Source organism: Pagrus major, chromosome 3, assembly GCF_040436345.1.
Source record: "Pagrus major chromosome 3, Pma_NU_1.0".
Taxonomy (NCBI): domain Eukaryota; kingdom Metazoa; phylum Chordata; class Actinopteri; order Spariformes; family Sparidae; genus Pagrus; species Pagrus major.
Window position 1 is genome coordinate 20,422,259 of NC_133217.1, and position 16,156 is coordinate 20,438,414.

General features: G+C 40.8%; 1 protein-coding gene across 1 annotated transcript in view; it reads left to right on the top strand.

Annotated features, from left to right (window-relative positions):
- Positions 1-16,156, top strand: part of smad10a (SMAD family member 10a) — a 31,789-nt gene that overhangs the window by 6,501 nt on the left and 9,132 nt on the right. Inside the window, exons 3-12 of the mRNA XM_073463091.1 lie at positions 2,283-2,526; positions 6,088-6,262; positions 6,453-6,476; positions 7,814-8,026; positions 8,334-8,591; positions 10,228-10,329; positions 10,554-10,607; positions 11,690-11,873; positions 13,752-13,920; positions 14,205-14,343. Coding sequence (XP_073319192.1) covers positions 2,283-2,526; positions 6,088-6,262; positions 6,453-6,476; positions 7,814-8,026; positions 8,334-8,591; positions 10,228-10,329; positions 10,554-10,607; positions 11,690-11,873; positions 13,752-13,920; positions 14,205-14,343 — 1,562 coding nt within the window. The remainder of the gene's footprint in view (positions 1-2,282; positions 2,527-6,087; positions 6,263-6,452; positions 6,477-7,813; positions 8,027-8,333; positions 8,592-10,227; positions 10,330-10,553; positions 10,608-11,689; positions 11,874-13,751; positions 13,921-14,204; positions 14,344-16,156) is intronic.

Consider the following 16,156-nt stretch of genomic DNA (forward strand, 5'->3'; position numbering starts at 1 on the left):
GTCATTTACCATCCAGCACACTGTATAAAAAGCATCATCTCAAGGGCTTTGTTTGCATGCTGGTTTCCTTCATTGGGTTATGGCAGCTGACATCCATGTAAGCAGAGGATGGTTATGTATTCTGCTTGATTTACTAAAGTCACATTATTTGCATCTCTGATTTTTGTGGGGAAAATTCTTATTTTGGCGATGAAGAGTAACACGCATTAAAGCTAGCACAAGGACCTTTGTGGATTCTGGCAGGCCTCTCACCAAAGGATGATGATGATTGGATATACTGATATTGCTCTGTCCAAGATATATCTGTACTGGCGTATATGTCGGCCAATATGTACCAAAACTTTTTTTACGGAGCATTAAAGATCAAAAGATGCTTGGGGTATTTTATAGTCATTACATTTCCAGTGAAATGTATCCTTTCAGTGCACTGATGTCATTTTCAAAGATTGTTTGTCGTTAATCTATAAAATATCCTGCCTGCAAAAAAAGATGTGTTTATGTACACAGTGTATATAAGAATATTGGCCAATATATCAATATCTGAATTTCTTTACTCCCTATTATTGATCGACAGCTCCAAAACCCCAGTATTGGTCAGGCTCTAATGGTAGGTTAGATTAAAAAGGGTTCAAGTCAGTTGAATCAAACATACCCAGAGTAAATGTTTTTATTGGAGACCACTGTGTTTCATCATTTTTTCTGGGCTTAGATATCTCATAGAAATCACAGCTCTGACCTGTGTCGTGAGCTTCCCCTCGCTCTCAGTGTGTGTCTGGAGTTTCAGTGCCAGGGTCAGTCCAGGAGTTGACTGCATAATGAGCTGATGTCTACATAAATCACATGCTGAAATCAAGCAGCCTGCAGCAGCAGTGCACCTTTGTAAATCTGGACCATATTACAGCTGCTATTCTGTCTGACACCTACACTCACATCACCTTCATCTACAGGTGAACATTAGGGTTTCTAGTTGTTGTTACAGAATGAATCAAACCATCAGTTAGCTGTGGGAACTACCCCAGAAGCAGTTCTGAGTATTTTGCCAGGTGTTTACATGTCTGTCTGTCTGTCCGTCTGCGGACAGATTTGTGTCACAACTGTGCACAAAAACACAAAACTTTACAGATGTTTAGTTTCATATTTGTTTTGTGATGACATCACACAAGCTTAACAACCGCCAGCGTGTTCACAGTGGTCATAGGTCAGAACGTTCATTATTACATGTGACCACACCCATTCTGGCCTTCACTTTTTTTTCTCAACTACACACCTGTAAAGTTTAATTACTTTATCTCACGGTTGTGATGCTTACATGTTGAAAAACTGTGTCCACAGACAGATAGACAGACAAGGTGAAACACTATCAGCTGCGCTAGAGTGGACAAGAATGATTACCAGCCACTGCTGTCACGGCTGGTAATACTAAATGTATATGGCTGTGTATATCCACACATATACAGTATACATAAAAATACATACAGCAATACAAGGTTTTACTATATTTATTGTTTTGTGTGTGTGTGTGTGTGTGTGTGTGTGTGTGTGTGTGTGTGTGTGTGACAAAGAGAGAGAGAGAAAGAGAGAGAGAGAGAGAGAGAGAAAAGCCATGACATGAACTGGGAAAAGTTCAGAATTCTGGCCCATATAGAAGAAAGATGACCCAGGTAAACTGAGATCATGTTTAGGTCTTGAAAAGATCATTTATAATATCTGACAGACAGACAGATGGAAATAAATAGTTTTCCCAGTCTTAAGGAGGTTTGAGAAACATTTGAGAATGTAAATGCCAGTCCATTTCCTACCTTAATGTTTTTTTCTTTTCTACAAGAATGGACAAAATGACTACAATGAAGTGAGTTGACAGACCAGACATTTGTGAATAAAAAAAGGGGACATAATTACTTTTTCTGTACCCAACTGATGTTAGAACTTTTGTTAGAGGACAAAATAAAAATGAAACAGTAGTGGTCCAAATTTTGATTCAGCCTAAACTTCTCATACAGTATTGGTTTGGGCTGAATAAATGAGTAAGGTGAGACTCAGATGCCTGAGTGACTTGCTGGTCCTGGGATGTACAAGTACACAGCGGGAAGCTTTGCAAACGTTCCCCATCTTTTCTTCTAGGTTTCCACCAGTAAATGAGATTTACATCCAGAGACGGTTGTTGGTCACTTTTAACTCCATCTCTTACAACAGAGTATCTGTCAAAGGCCAGCACGAGTTGACCACAGTAGATCATATGTGTTCTTTAAGTATAACAAGCTTCTTCTTGTGTCCTGTGGCAGCAGCATCATGTCGGTGAACCCCCCGAGCAGCAATGACGCCTGCCTCAGCATCGTCCACAGCCTCATGTGCCACCGGCAGGGTGGAGAGAACGAGGGCTTTGCCAAGCGGGCCATCGAGAGCCTGGTAAAAAAGTTGAAGGAGAAGAAGGACGAGCTGGACTCGCTCATCACTGCCATCACCACCAATGGTGTCCATCCCAGCAAGTGTGTTACCATCCAGAGGACGCTGGACGGACGACTGCAGGTAAGTCGACCTCGACAGGCAGTGACTTTGTATCAGTCCACTCAGCTCTCACTGCTGCACTCCTCCCACTACTAAGAAGTCTACTTTTTACCTTCGGTGCGTGATACAGTACATCTGCAGGAAGATTTCTCTTGAATATTTTATGTCAGTTACTTTATCCTTCCTATTGTATAGTCAGGAATCAGGGATTTATACTGGTTTTCTACACTTCCGCACTTTGGATTTGGATTGTTGTGGTTACTAGGTTAAAAAATAATTCAGTATTAAAAATCAGCTTGCAAACAGCTATCAGGATTATCTGTGCAAATGTATTTTTTGCAAGAATTTGGGCTGACCATAATACCATTTTGTAGGGTATATGTATTCACAATATTTGAATTTTCACTTTCAAGAGTAAAAATAAAAACTGTTGACATAACAATGCAAGACGTTTGCTTTATTTCATGATATATCCAGCAGGTGGCGACATTCTATCAATCATACACATTATTCAGGCATACAAGATGATGACACAAATCATTTTATAACAAATCATTTTCATTTTCAAGGCCGCATTTTCCCAATCAGTGCAGGTAATGTATGAATATATGCAAGATCGTAACAGCAGTAACACATATCTGAGCACGAGTGTGGGGATTTTTCCTGAAAGTGAAACAGAACAGAGATGTGTGTCAATAGATTGATCAGAAGTCAATGATGCACAGTAACTAATATCATGCTGTGGTCACTAGAAGTCAGTGTTCCTCCATGTAGGTCTGACAATGCAGGGTGACATCACCAACTGTTCAACCAGTAAGTCGCCTGTCAGTCTCTGTGACTTCATGTGTACACCTCTTGGTTTGTTTGTAATAAGTCCGTCCGTACCTGACACAGACTTGAACTACTATGCAGCCGTAGGTCTTATTATACAATGTTAGCCTTACTGCAGATTTGTCCCAGTGGGCAACCATGGTCCTGCAACCAAACTCCCCTCTGCTGCCCCAAAACAACTGACACATAGACCTAGACATACCGGTGGTGTCGTGTGCATTGAGAGGCCCAGACCAGAATTTTGAGCTCATCTCCCATGAAGTATGATGGCAAATGGGGAGAGGTAAAGGTGAGAGAGGAGAGATTATGACATAAATTGTTTTGGAAATGATTTAAGAGTTGTCAGTTAGTTTGAGCTGGTCTGGCTTAGCTAACGTTCAGATTGAGTTAACTCTGAGTGGACAAACACAGCCCTTTGAATTCATCTGTGTGACAGTTGGTACAGGCACTGCATCGGCTAATCAAATATGCACATCCCTCAAAGTTTGTACTTTGTAATGTAAATGCCATATTCCTACTGTTTAATTCATGATTGTCATTGTGATAACTTCCCTGTGTTGTAAAATCCTGCCTATGATCATTAGAAACAGCCCTGCAGTGTTTTGGTGTCTGTCAAACCGTAGCTCATGGATCTGTCGCCTCCTGGATCTTATTTCATGTCTCATGGGAGCTGAAACATCACAGCCACACCAACACAAGCCTGATTTGATCTCAATGGCAATGCATTCAAATATTCACACAGGCAGATCTACGCTGAATACTGTGGCACTGAACAACGGTGCAAACTACCAGCTTTACCAGTGCTGGTAAACCCACAGCTGATTTATGTTGGATGTTAAGTTGAAGCATTACTTGATTTTCTCTGTTGGGTTGTGATGAACACCACAGATTGGCACCAGAATTGATTAGTAGTATAAATAAATCCAGTATATTAACCAGAGGTGGGTAGTAACGAGTATATGTACATGAGTAACTTTTATTGGGTAAATTGTACTTTTTGGAGTAGTTTTAATGCAGAGTACTTTTACTCTTACTTGAGTAGATTTTTTGCAAAAATTACCTTTACTCTGTTACATTCGGACACAATGGCGCCATTCATGCACATTCCTTTAAGTGGCAGGTGGTCAGCTGGTCCCAGGTCTGCTGGTGCTCTGTTATCGATCCTATCAGAGCCACAGGACTCCGTTCACAGCAGCAGGATGGCTTTGGACTCACGCTAACTGTTAATATTTACGGATGAATTAACAGCACACAGCACATCGGGCTGCAGTGTGTCTGTTGTGGTAAAGAGTTTGATAATCCAAACACACAGTATATCATGCTTCAAAACAACTGCTCCTGCTTTCTGCCCTAATGTAAGTGTAATTAAATAATAATGCTTATTGATGTAACCTGATAAGACAGAACAGTAGAGACCAAATGATGCACATGAATGTGGACATGACTGATACAATGTTTGAACCACAGGTGGCCTTTACCAGGTCTCAGGAAAGAAGTGAACACACCTGTATTTAATATAAAATAATGAAACACCACAGTCACAAAATTATCTCCTAACCATTGAAGCACTTCTGTAGTCTTACTGTCTTCATGTGATTGGACAGACCTGGATATGTGGAGCTCACACCTGATGGTGATGGAATCACATCTGTACTGGAATGATTGAACTTTAATGACACTGTAACATGTGGACACTCTTTATATTTACTGTTTGACAGAACAGACATGGTCTGTTATACACAAGATCTGCTGATTTATTTGCAAAATCATAATATAAAATAGGAGACAACAACCGAAGAACATAACTTAAGAAACTTTATTTATATTTTTGATTGATAATAATGTAATATTTTGCGATCCTACTTGGGAGATACAGACTGTGAATATTGTCCTGCAGTAAATGTGGCAGATTATCTAGTCAGGAGACGATGATTTATTATGGTGTTGTCTGTTCACTTCTTTACCTGATGAAGACGTCTGTGGTTGAAGTAATTCAAGTCAGATCCACAACAAATAAAACTTGGGAAAAAGACTGCGATGACTAGATGACTACTTTCTACTTGAGTAACTGTTAATGAAAAGTAACAGTACTATTACTTGAGTACAGTTTTAGGCTACTTTACCCACCTCTGATGTTAAAACTCCAAAAATGTGTCAAAGACATCATGTAACGTTTACAGATTTAAATCTAAGTGCTGTATCGTAGGCAACTGGACTTGTTTCGGTTTCAAGAAACACTTAGATTTACCATGACCTGGGTGACTGAGAACATTCATCAACATGTACACATTTAGTGTCCCAAAAGGAGCTCAGCAGTATGTTGTTTGTCCTTGTGTCCTCTGTCCTCTATCCTCTTGTACTCTCTGTCTGTGTTAAGTCAAGAGTAAAGACGTATGTTGTCTCACTCTGACAGTGACAGAGCCCAACATCACAGACTCTTACTGAGGACTGTTCATGTGTGACTTTTTTCTTTTGTTGTCAGTCTAAAAACATTCGTCTCAGACCCACACGGGATTTACACACATTGTGCAAATATTCAAGTAGCCCTCAAACAGAGAAAAGAGCCAACTCATGCACACTGAATACATTTTTTAAAAAGTGACATGATCAGAGCCAGAGCCAGTCTGTGTTGAGAACACAGATGGAGCTAAGGTGTAGTAGCTTTGAAACAGTGAACATGACGGAGGCTGTATGAACTGCTGTAATGATACTGTGCTCTCTCCCTCTCTCTCTGTGTCTCTCTCTCGTCAGGTGGCAGGGAGGAAAGGTTTTCCTCATGTCATTTATGCACGGCTGTGGCGCTGGCCCGACCTCCATAAAAATGAACTCAAGCATGTCAAGTTCTGCCAGTACGCCTTTGACCTCAAATATGACAATGTGTGTGTCAACCCCTACCATTATGAGAGGGTGGTGTCACCAGGCATCGGTAGGTCAGCTTCATACTTCTGCAACCTTAATTAGGACTAGACAGGTTTTACAGTGTCTGTGCTTGAAGTGTTTGGCTTTATCACGAACAAACATTTGTAAGCATATTTATACAAACTTTATAAATGTCTTCCTGCTGTAGTGAGCATGTAACTGATTCTTCATTTTCTGTTTGATGTCTTCTTTGACAGTTGGTCTCAGCCTTCAAAATACAGGTGAGTTCTGTTCTACAGCATCACACTGTGATTTACAGGATACTAAAAACTTGCAGTGGTACTACTTTAGTTTCTTGGTTTCCATGTGATCAGTGTTGTTTTTCTGATGAAAAGCGATGTTCAGATGCTGTCATTACCATTAAGAGAACATGTTCAAGCTAAGGAAGCAGGTCGTGTGCACTCTACTCATATAAACTGAGTGCTGTCATAACATGAAAACTACAGTAGCACAAGGTAAAAGTTATATCATCCATACACAAAGAAATGAACGCTAAAACGCTTTATAAACTGGAAGATGTGTGCTATGTTACTATACATACAATGAAGGATTTGTCATGGTCAAAGTTGGCCTCACCCCACCCTCAAACAGACACACAGACCTGTAGATCTTTATTAGCAGAGGAGACAGTAATGTAACCCCTGTGCTACCCTGGAGTCTGTGCTGTGTTTGGTCTGCAGTGGTGTTTGGGTGTGTGTTGGTTAACTTCACTAGTTTGGCTTGATTGTTATGCATCCTGTTATATTATCTTCCTGGAGGCAGGATAGCAGAGGTGGTGTGAGCAGAGACTGGAGTCAGGGTGGCAAAACTGTGAGGAAGATGGAGATCAGATTTAGTGTTGATAGATTAAACTACAAGAAACTAGAAGCAGCTGGCAAAACAGGTAACAAATGACTCAAATGTAGAGAACACAACTGGTAGCTGAGTCTGCGATTGGGCGGAGCTAAGTATCTGAAGAGCTCTTGATTACAGTGATGAGATGGAGCTGGTGGCTCCACACTGACTCCAGCAAACCTGCTGACAATTAAACATACACACACACACACACCTGTCCAGCCAAATGTTTCTAATAACAAAGGCTTATCATCAGAAATGTACTGTATGTCGGGACAAGCTGAGTCAGTTAAAGCGCTGATGTGGATCTTTCACACTATCTCATTAATGTCTATAAACAACACTTTTTATATGAAATAAATGTTTTAAACTAAATTGTGAATATTTTCAGTGATTTACAGACTTTCACTGAAAATGGCCCAACAACCAGTTAGGATAAAATCAATTTAAATACAGATACACTGTATTAGATTTTATATTTTTGCATAAAAAATGAAACCATATTTTTTCAACCTTGAACTGTTCTATAATAATATTTTGTGATTATCACCAAGGATTTGTACATTCTTAAAGGTGTCTGTAGTGTTTCTTGTATTTTGGGTTTGTGGCAGCTTTATAGCTACATTTATTTTGGCTGTAAACTAAAAAAAAAAAAAGGGGTCTTGCCTTAAGATGCCCTGTAGTGATTCTTCCACCAACCTTAACCTCCTTCTGCTTCCTGCAGCAGCACAAGGCGGGCTGATCAAAGAGGAGTACATCCATGACTGTATACAGATGGACCTCCCACCGGGCATGCCTCTCTCTGACCACCAAGCGGCCATGAAGCTGCCTCCTCCAGACCACTATGGGCAGCCTTTACCTCCCCCACAGCTGTCCTCTGAGCCCCATGGACCCCCACCTGTCACCAGATACACTAACCTGCCAGTCTCACCCAAAGGTCAGCTCTTCAGTATCTGATGATTGTATTCATTATTGGATGGTTAACTAAGTCATTATCATATGAGCTTCTTATGGTTGACCAATGTATATTATTTTTGACAGGTAACAGATAAATAATTGTGTGAGCTGAGACAATCCTCTTACACTTTTATATTGAGTGGTGGATGAAAGCCTTTGGGCTTCAGTCAGTAAGAATGGCAAAACAAATTCATGAGCTGAAAACTGATGACAGCAGCAGCTACTTTATTTAACTTTGGGCCCACAGACACAAGTCAGAAAGATGTTTTCGTCTGTTCTCCTTCCAGTGTCCGGTTCTGGAGGCATGCTACCACTGCAGGGCGGTCATGGTGACGGCCGTCTACAAACTGCATCCCCACAGGCTCAAGTTATGACCCCGGCACCACGACCTCAGACCCCAACCCAACCCCCTCCTCAGCAACAGACTGCCCAGCAACCCACACAGCCACCCCACCCACAACAACCCTCCCTACCTCCGTCTCACCCGCACGGACAGAACGGTTACAGCAGCAATAAACACTCTCAGAGTCAGGCTGCCTTCCACAGTGAGTTCGTATGTGTTCAAGGTCAAAAGTCTTCATACACTCATAAAGAACATGTATATCATGGCAGTCTTCAGTCCCAGTGATTTCTACAGCTCTCATGTTTCTGTGATGAATGAGTGGAACACAAACTACTTTGTCACAAAAACATTCATGAAGTTTGGTTCAATAATGAATTTGTTATAGGTCTTCTGACAATGTGACCAAATCTGCTGGATCAAAAATATACATACAGTAACTTGAACCATCTGTTTTATTGATTATAGAAAGTTGTGTGAATCAAATGTTCTTTGTAGCCTCTTAACTTCTTCTGAGTGATTCTGATTAATAACAGCTGGTGACTTTTCTGGGCCCATTTTAATAGGGCTTGTGATTGGAACTGAAGACTGCCATGATATACATGTTCTTTATGAGTGGATGGAAACTTTTGACCACGACTGTATGTACCAACATCCATACATGGATACTGTTCAATGTTAATATTTTGTTTTCCTTCACAAGGACTTGCAGTCTTAAACAACTGCCTTACAATGCATAATAATTCAGAATGAAAAATAATGACATGGACAAAAGTAAATACATAATATTTTTAAATACAAATTTGTTGCGCAATAACCTGCTGATTAAGTTTACATCCTTCCAAACAGAGAGCTGCAGTGCTGCACTGCATTAGACTGTACAGTGTTTCAGTTATTTTACAATAACTAAATGTAAGTAAAAGTAAATGTGTCAGGTTGTGCGAGAGACATAAACATATTGAAAAAATATGGAATTATCCCTAAAGTATATTTCTGTAAGAGCTGACAGATTTATTTGATATATCTATAAACATAGCCTGTGAGGCTGTTCAGACCTGCTATCAACATCTGCCCTGAGTGATCTGGGAGGACAGCTCTCAGTACAGGTGTGAGCACCCCCAAGACACATTGAGGAGGCACTGAGATCCAATCACTCAGAACACAGAAGGAGAAGAAGTCACAACAACAGGCAGAATGGATTATACACTAGTAACAGCAATGTCCCCAGACTCCCTTACAAATCGTCTGATTTTAAGAGTTGTGCAGAAACGTAACAAACTTTGCAAAACTTTGTTACAACAAATTCTAAATCATTGGTTTCTTCTTGTAAATTCAGCATTAAATACAAAAACATCAAGTTGTTTCTGTCTTTGTAAAAAGTCAGTTTGACACAGCATCCCTGTGTGTCTGGTCTGAATTCCCTCACTGGTGAGGTGTGATGAAATTACAGCGTACAATTTATTTGATAATATAGAAAGTTATAATCTAAAATTCATTATTAATTAAATAAATATTATACATATTCAATTCATTATTATTAATCTGATAGAGTCTGATAATATTCAGTGCCTTATAAAATATGTCACACTAAAAAATAAATGATGTATTAACATACAGTTTCTGACAGGGCTAATTTTGTCAAGCATTATTTACAAATCAGTAAAAAACCGCATGTGGCAACTCGTCAACTCATAAATATACAACCAGCAAAGGGAGAAGGCTTTCTTTTCCTTTTATTCCATAATATATTGAGGGATCAATGGATATTGTTAACTGTTGCACTGTACTTTAATGAACACTGCACATGGTGGCACACTCATCATTCTTTACCTGTTATTCAGCAGTTTGGACAGGCAGCAGCACAGCCTCCTACACTCCCATAGGACCCCAGCAGAATGGCCGTGGTCACCAACAACCTCCCCTCCATCACCCAAACCACCACTGTAAGATATGCTTCAAAACGTTTGACATGATATTCACTTTAACTCTTTCACTTGAACTCATTCCCAGACTAAACAACACTGTTCACACTGCTTCTTTTTATGTATTTTGATATTGAAGATCTTATGTGATGTGTGTCATTTTTAGAAAATGTCATCTTCAGCTGGGAAAATATTGCTTTGTTTTTTCTGCCTCAGACTAATCCTCTTCTCCCTCTGCTTTTCAGGGTCCCAGCACCATGGCTCAACCTCTTTCCCTCCTTCTGTGTCCAATCATCCAGGTTAGAGATGAAGTGAAGTGAACTTCACAAGACATTTGACTGTAAACTAATAATGTTGAAATGTTGCTTCCTATTGTTCTAAGAATTCGTTATCTGTGTTCAGAAATGTGATGTGGCACATATAGCGTGCACGAGCCGTCTGCATATCCCCACAATTTACTGTAATGGCTCTAAACATGCCCTCAATTACCTGGTTTGCAGATAAAGGGCCAGAATTTAGTTTTATTAGTTTAGTGTTGAGGAGAAATGTTAGAAGCAAAGATGTAGTTGAAGAAGAGGAAGTGTAAGTATACAGACCGTAAGTAATGACTGATCTAACTGACACACGAAAAAGAGTATTATTCGGGGGCTTCAGTTCTGGCTTTAGCAATAAAATGAAGTAAGTGAAATGGCAGAAAGTGTGGTGATCGCGCGAGTTCAGAGCCACAGACTTTGGAGGAGTAAAAAAACTAAAGTGGTCTGATTTTAGGCAAGGAGACGCATCTCTGCACACAGTGAGAGTATGTGAGCTACTGTAGGAGGAGAGGGGATCCCTGCGCTCTCTCTTCTTGATGAGCGGTCATCATCATGGGCCAGAACATCAGTACATTCCCTGAAACTCGCTCTAGCCTAAATTCCACATTGGCAATGTCCTCTAGTAACGCCAACGCAGCTATTAATCATGTGGCACAGTCATTACACACGGCTACAGCCCTTATTTAGTGCCAGTTACACCTGAAGGATTCTTATTCCCCAATAATAGAGGAAAAAATCTTTTTTACGTATATTAATATCATGTATTTATTTGTTTATATACATAAAGATCATTATAATTATCATAATGGATACTGACAAGCATATTTACAGAAGACGGTTAGAATAAGGATAAAAACACATCCTACAAACACTCAGTAAATGAAATGCTTCCTGCGACTCTCAGTATTATCAGGTGAAATGTCGTTAACATCTATTGGATAAATACACCACACGTGTTTGTAAAAGAGTGCGTGACATCTGCACCTGAAAACAGGCACAATGGCCACAGTAAATCTGACCCAGAGTTTTGTTAACCCATCACACAGTTTGTTCTGTTTTCATTGCAGGACCAGAGTTTTGGTGCTCTATCTCCTACTTTGAAATGGATGTTCAGGTGGGTGAGATGTTCAAGGTGCCCTCCAGCTGCCCTGTGGTGACTGTGGATGGTTATGTTGACCCCTCAGGAGGCGATCGCTTCTGCCTCGGCCAGCTGAGTAACGTCCACCGCACAGATGCCAGTGAGAGAGCCAGGTGTGTAGATGAAGACGAACACTGCCTCTTAAATGGATTAAACATGACACCTGTCTTTATTTATGAGAAATACTTTGAGTAGAAAAGAAAACAACTTTATTTAATTATGTATTCATAAATGAATTCTGTCACTCTCTGAATTGCTCACTTTTTGCCCTCTGACTGTCTCCAAGTCACTGTTGGGAAGCATTGTGTGAGATAGCATGATAGCAAGTCATATTGACTGGTTTGACAGATGTTTGTATGTCAGTCTGTGGAAAAATGTTGTTGATGCATAAGTGTCATAACCACACAAGATGCAGTCAAGAAACGTTACATTTGTGTAATTTAGATCAAAAGAAGGCAGATGTTGTGGTCTGAGCAAGGGTGCCGGCAGCAGGAAGTAGGGTAGGGGCCATTGGCCTCCCCATTTTACACCCCCGGCCCATTTTCCTTCCAAGTCACAAAACGCTGCATCCCAGTTTAAATCATTCCTGTCCACTCTCAGACATTAGATCAAACTACAAACCATCTTGCGATTGGATCACAACAGCCACAACGCCAAATGGAGTATGGTGCAGTGAAACACATGACATGAGAGAAGTGAGTTTGGTAAAAGGTTTCATTTGAACCTTCAGATTGCAAAGGACCCACTGTTACCAACCATGTCATGCTAGCTCACTGAGAAATTGGCTAAATATCGCTCCTAAGCTGAACAGTCCTTACCACTAGGTCTATGACCCCTCAATGTCAAATGATTGATTGTAATAACCCTTGGTAGAGACTCCATTATTTTATTTTATACAAATTCAAGTCTCTAAGCCGATTAATTCAGTCAGTTCAAATTAAGTTATGACACTAATTACTTAGAAATAAAAATAATGTTTAAAAATGTGTATTATTAGAAACATTTTTATTCCGGACTTTTCAAGGGCATTCCTCCCATTAGTGCCCTGGAAAGTCAGTCACACTTTTTTTCCCTCTGTTACAACGCTCCTGATTTTGATCGCCTGTAAAAAGATGGGGCTGTACATTCCTTACAGCTGAACCAACTGGATGGTGAAATGTCACGAACGTCAACATGTGTCTTATATTTACGTTCAAAGCTAGGCTACTTGAGTGTTGGCGAGGATGGAATAATGGAAGTAAATACTTCTGTGTATTTCAACTATTACTTTTTTCAAATGTATTATTTGACCTTTATTGATATGACAGCTTAGAGAATAACAGGACATGGGATGAGAGCGAGGATGAGTTGCAGCAAAGGGCCACAGGTCGGACTCAAGCCCTGGGCCGCTGCAGAGAGGACAGGGCCTCCGTATTTTAACTATTACAAATATGTTTTAATAATAGCAAGAGGTCGACATTGAGATAAAAATAAAATCATTTATATAAATCCAAAATATTGATGCATCGATTGTTGTATAATCACTTTCTAGCCTTCTGAATCGTAATCTAAAAGTGATGTGCCTTGAAATTCCCACCCCTATTCGTTACGTATCCTGCATTTTTAAGTGGGAATACTGAAATCCTGCAGCTTTTTTTGTGGGTATATGGCATATACCTGTGAATCACACAGACTAAATCACTGCAGCACATCTCTGTCAGCCCCAATCTGAAAACCCTGAGCTCATCTCGGCCAGAAGTTTTCTCTGCTCTGCCTCCAGAGTGGTGGAATGAACTACCCTCAGATATCAGGATGGCAGAGTCACGGCACATCTTATGCAGGCTGAAAACCACCTTTTTAATATGAGGAGGTGCTAGCAGTTCCTAATGTGTTATTTCTTCACAAGACAGTGTCAAATAAAATAATCAGCACTTATTTTTTTACAATAAAAGGAGACACAACTAATGTTTCCACCTTTGTTCATCCTGGTGTTTTTTTCCTGTGTGTTCCAGGTTACACATAGGTAAAGGCGTGCAGCTGGAGTGTCGTGGTGAGGGCGATGTCTGGATGCGCTGTATGAGCGACCACGCCGTGTTTGTACAGAGCTACTACCTCGACAGAGAGGCAGGCAGAGCACCAGGTGATGCTGTGCACAAGATCTACCCCGGAGCCTACATCAAGGTCTGAATCCAGCTCATAAATCACATTTCTTATACACACATATATATTCTCTATGTTTAAACTATTTACCTATTTGGTTTATTTGAGAACACCAGTCACACAAACAAACCAAACAAATGAGTCACAGTTCCATTTGAAATGAACCATTGTTTACTGCAAATAGCTAACTGAATGAATTGTATGGACTGTTTTTTGTAAAGTGTTCATAAATCATGGCTATTCATATTGTCTGTCCAGCGGTGGTATTATGCTTTAGTAAAGGTTACTGCTTGTGTCTTGGTCAGGTGTTTGACCTGCGGCAGTGCCACAGACAGATGCAGCAGCAGGCAGCGACAGCTCAGGCTGCAGCTGCTGCACAGGCAGCTGCTGTGGCCGGAAATATTCCTGGTCCAGGTAGTGTCGGAGGCATCGCACCTGCAGTTAGTAAGTGTTGTTGAGACTTTGGTCCTTTGACATTAACAACATACAGCAGAAGCCAATTTATAATGCAAAATGTACAGTGAAGTGTTTAAGGTTCAAGGTAGAATGTATTTTCATTCTTTCCATATACAATCCTTAGTATACAGGCGAGGGACATTACCGATGTCAGATACAGAGACAAAAACGGACAAAAAACTACAAAGACAGTAAAGTACAAAGTACTGAAGCTTCCTGGTCCATGATGCAAGACCGGTTAATTCAAAAAATAATAATAATGTTACATAATGTTTAACATAATCAATAAAAGATATATAACAATTGTTTCATATAACTCCCTGTAATTATAAAGTGTTGGTAGTTGAGCCCACTCTGTATCTCCATCTCACTGTCTGTGGTGTCTCCCTATTCCTAAAGCTGTTCCTCCACCCAGTCTACCTCTGGCTAATGTCCGGTCGCTGGGAAATTAGATGGATGAAATAAAGCTCTCTACTCAGCAACGGGAAATCAGAGAGCGATGTGCCCACATCTTTACATAGACCTGGCTCCATCACGTCATCCCAGATCAAGCTATTGCACTGGGTAGATCGTGTTCAGAGCCAATAGAACACAGGACTCCAGTAAAAGGAGGGAAGGTGGACTCTGTTTGATGATAATGATGCTTGGTGCTCATACACAAAGTGGATGGACAGCATGACAGCATAAAAACATGTGCCAGTCAGCTGGTTAATGTCATTACTGACAGTTTTAGCATATCACTGGGGCTTCTGTCAAAGGAGACTGTCCCCACGTGCTTCAAGACAGCCACCATCGTCACTGCACCTAAAACATCTGGAGTGTCAAGCTGGACCCTCACCAGCATGCTTTCAGAACCAACAGATTCACAGAAAATGCCATATTTACTGCCCTTCACTCACCTGGAGAATAAGAACACTTACATCCAGATGCTGTTTGTTGACTACAGCTCAGTATTCAACACAGTCTCAACAATTAAGCCGATTGGAAAAAAACACTCACAAACAGACCCCAGAGAGTTCTGATTGGCAGTCACACCTCCTCTACGTTAGTGCTCAACACCAGAGCCCCCCATGGCTGGGTGCTCAGCCCCCTAATGTTCATACTGTACACCCATGACTACATGTCATGTTCAGCACACATCTCCACCCTGGTGAAGATAAGTTTCAGTTTGATATGATCATTCACTAATGCCATTTTTCTATTACATCTGCCAGCTTGGCTCTACTCGGTTTGTCAGCCCTCTACGGCAGGGATTTGCATTTCCACCACAGCCCACCTCCAAGGAGGTGATATAAAAGCAAATTGGTGCAGCTGGGTTTGACTCGGTGCAGCCAAACGTGCTGGTGGAAAAACAGCATAAAAGACCACTAAACCACAGAGTCATCTGACTATCCAGATGGGAGAAAGCTCTGATTGGATCAAAGTGTTTAATTGCTCAACTGAGTCTCCTTCAGTTATCACTGTGCACTCCCAGCATTTACATTTTACAAGCAAAAGCATCTTAAAGGCTTTTTTGCCCCGGGTTTTGCCTCTCAGGCATTATCAAAGCTGCCCTACCTACTTGTTGGAAGTTGTTGGGGTTGTTGTTGCTGGTTTCAGACCACATCATGTGGTGCAGCGAAAAAGCAGGATTTACTATTCATTTTAATGAGGGTAGACCGTTTAGCTGCAGCGGTGCTGCTGGCCGCAGGGAGCTCCACAAAAAAACGCCGCTGGCTGCTGGGAAAAAGCCGAAGCTGACTCAACTTTTAGAGACACACAGCCCAATGTCATGTTGCAGTGACCAGTCACATAAGCTGGT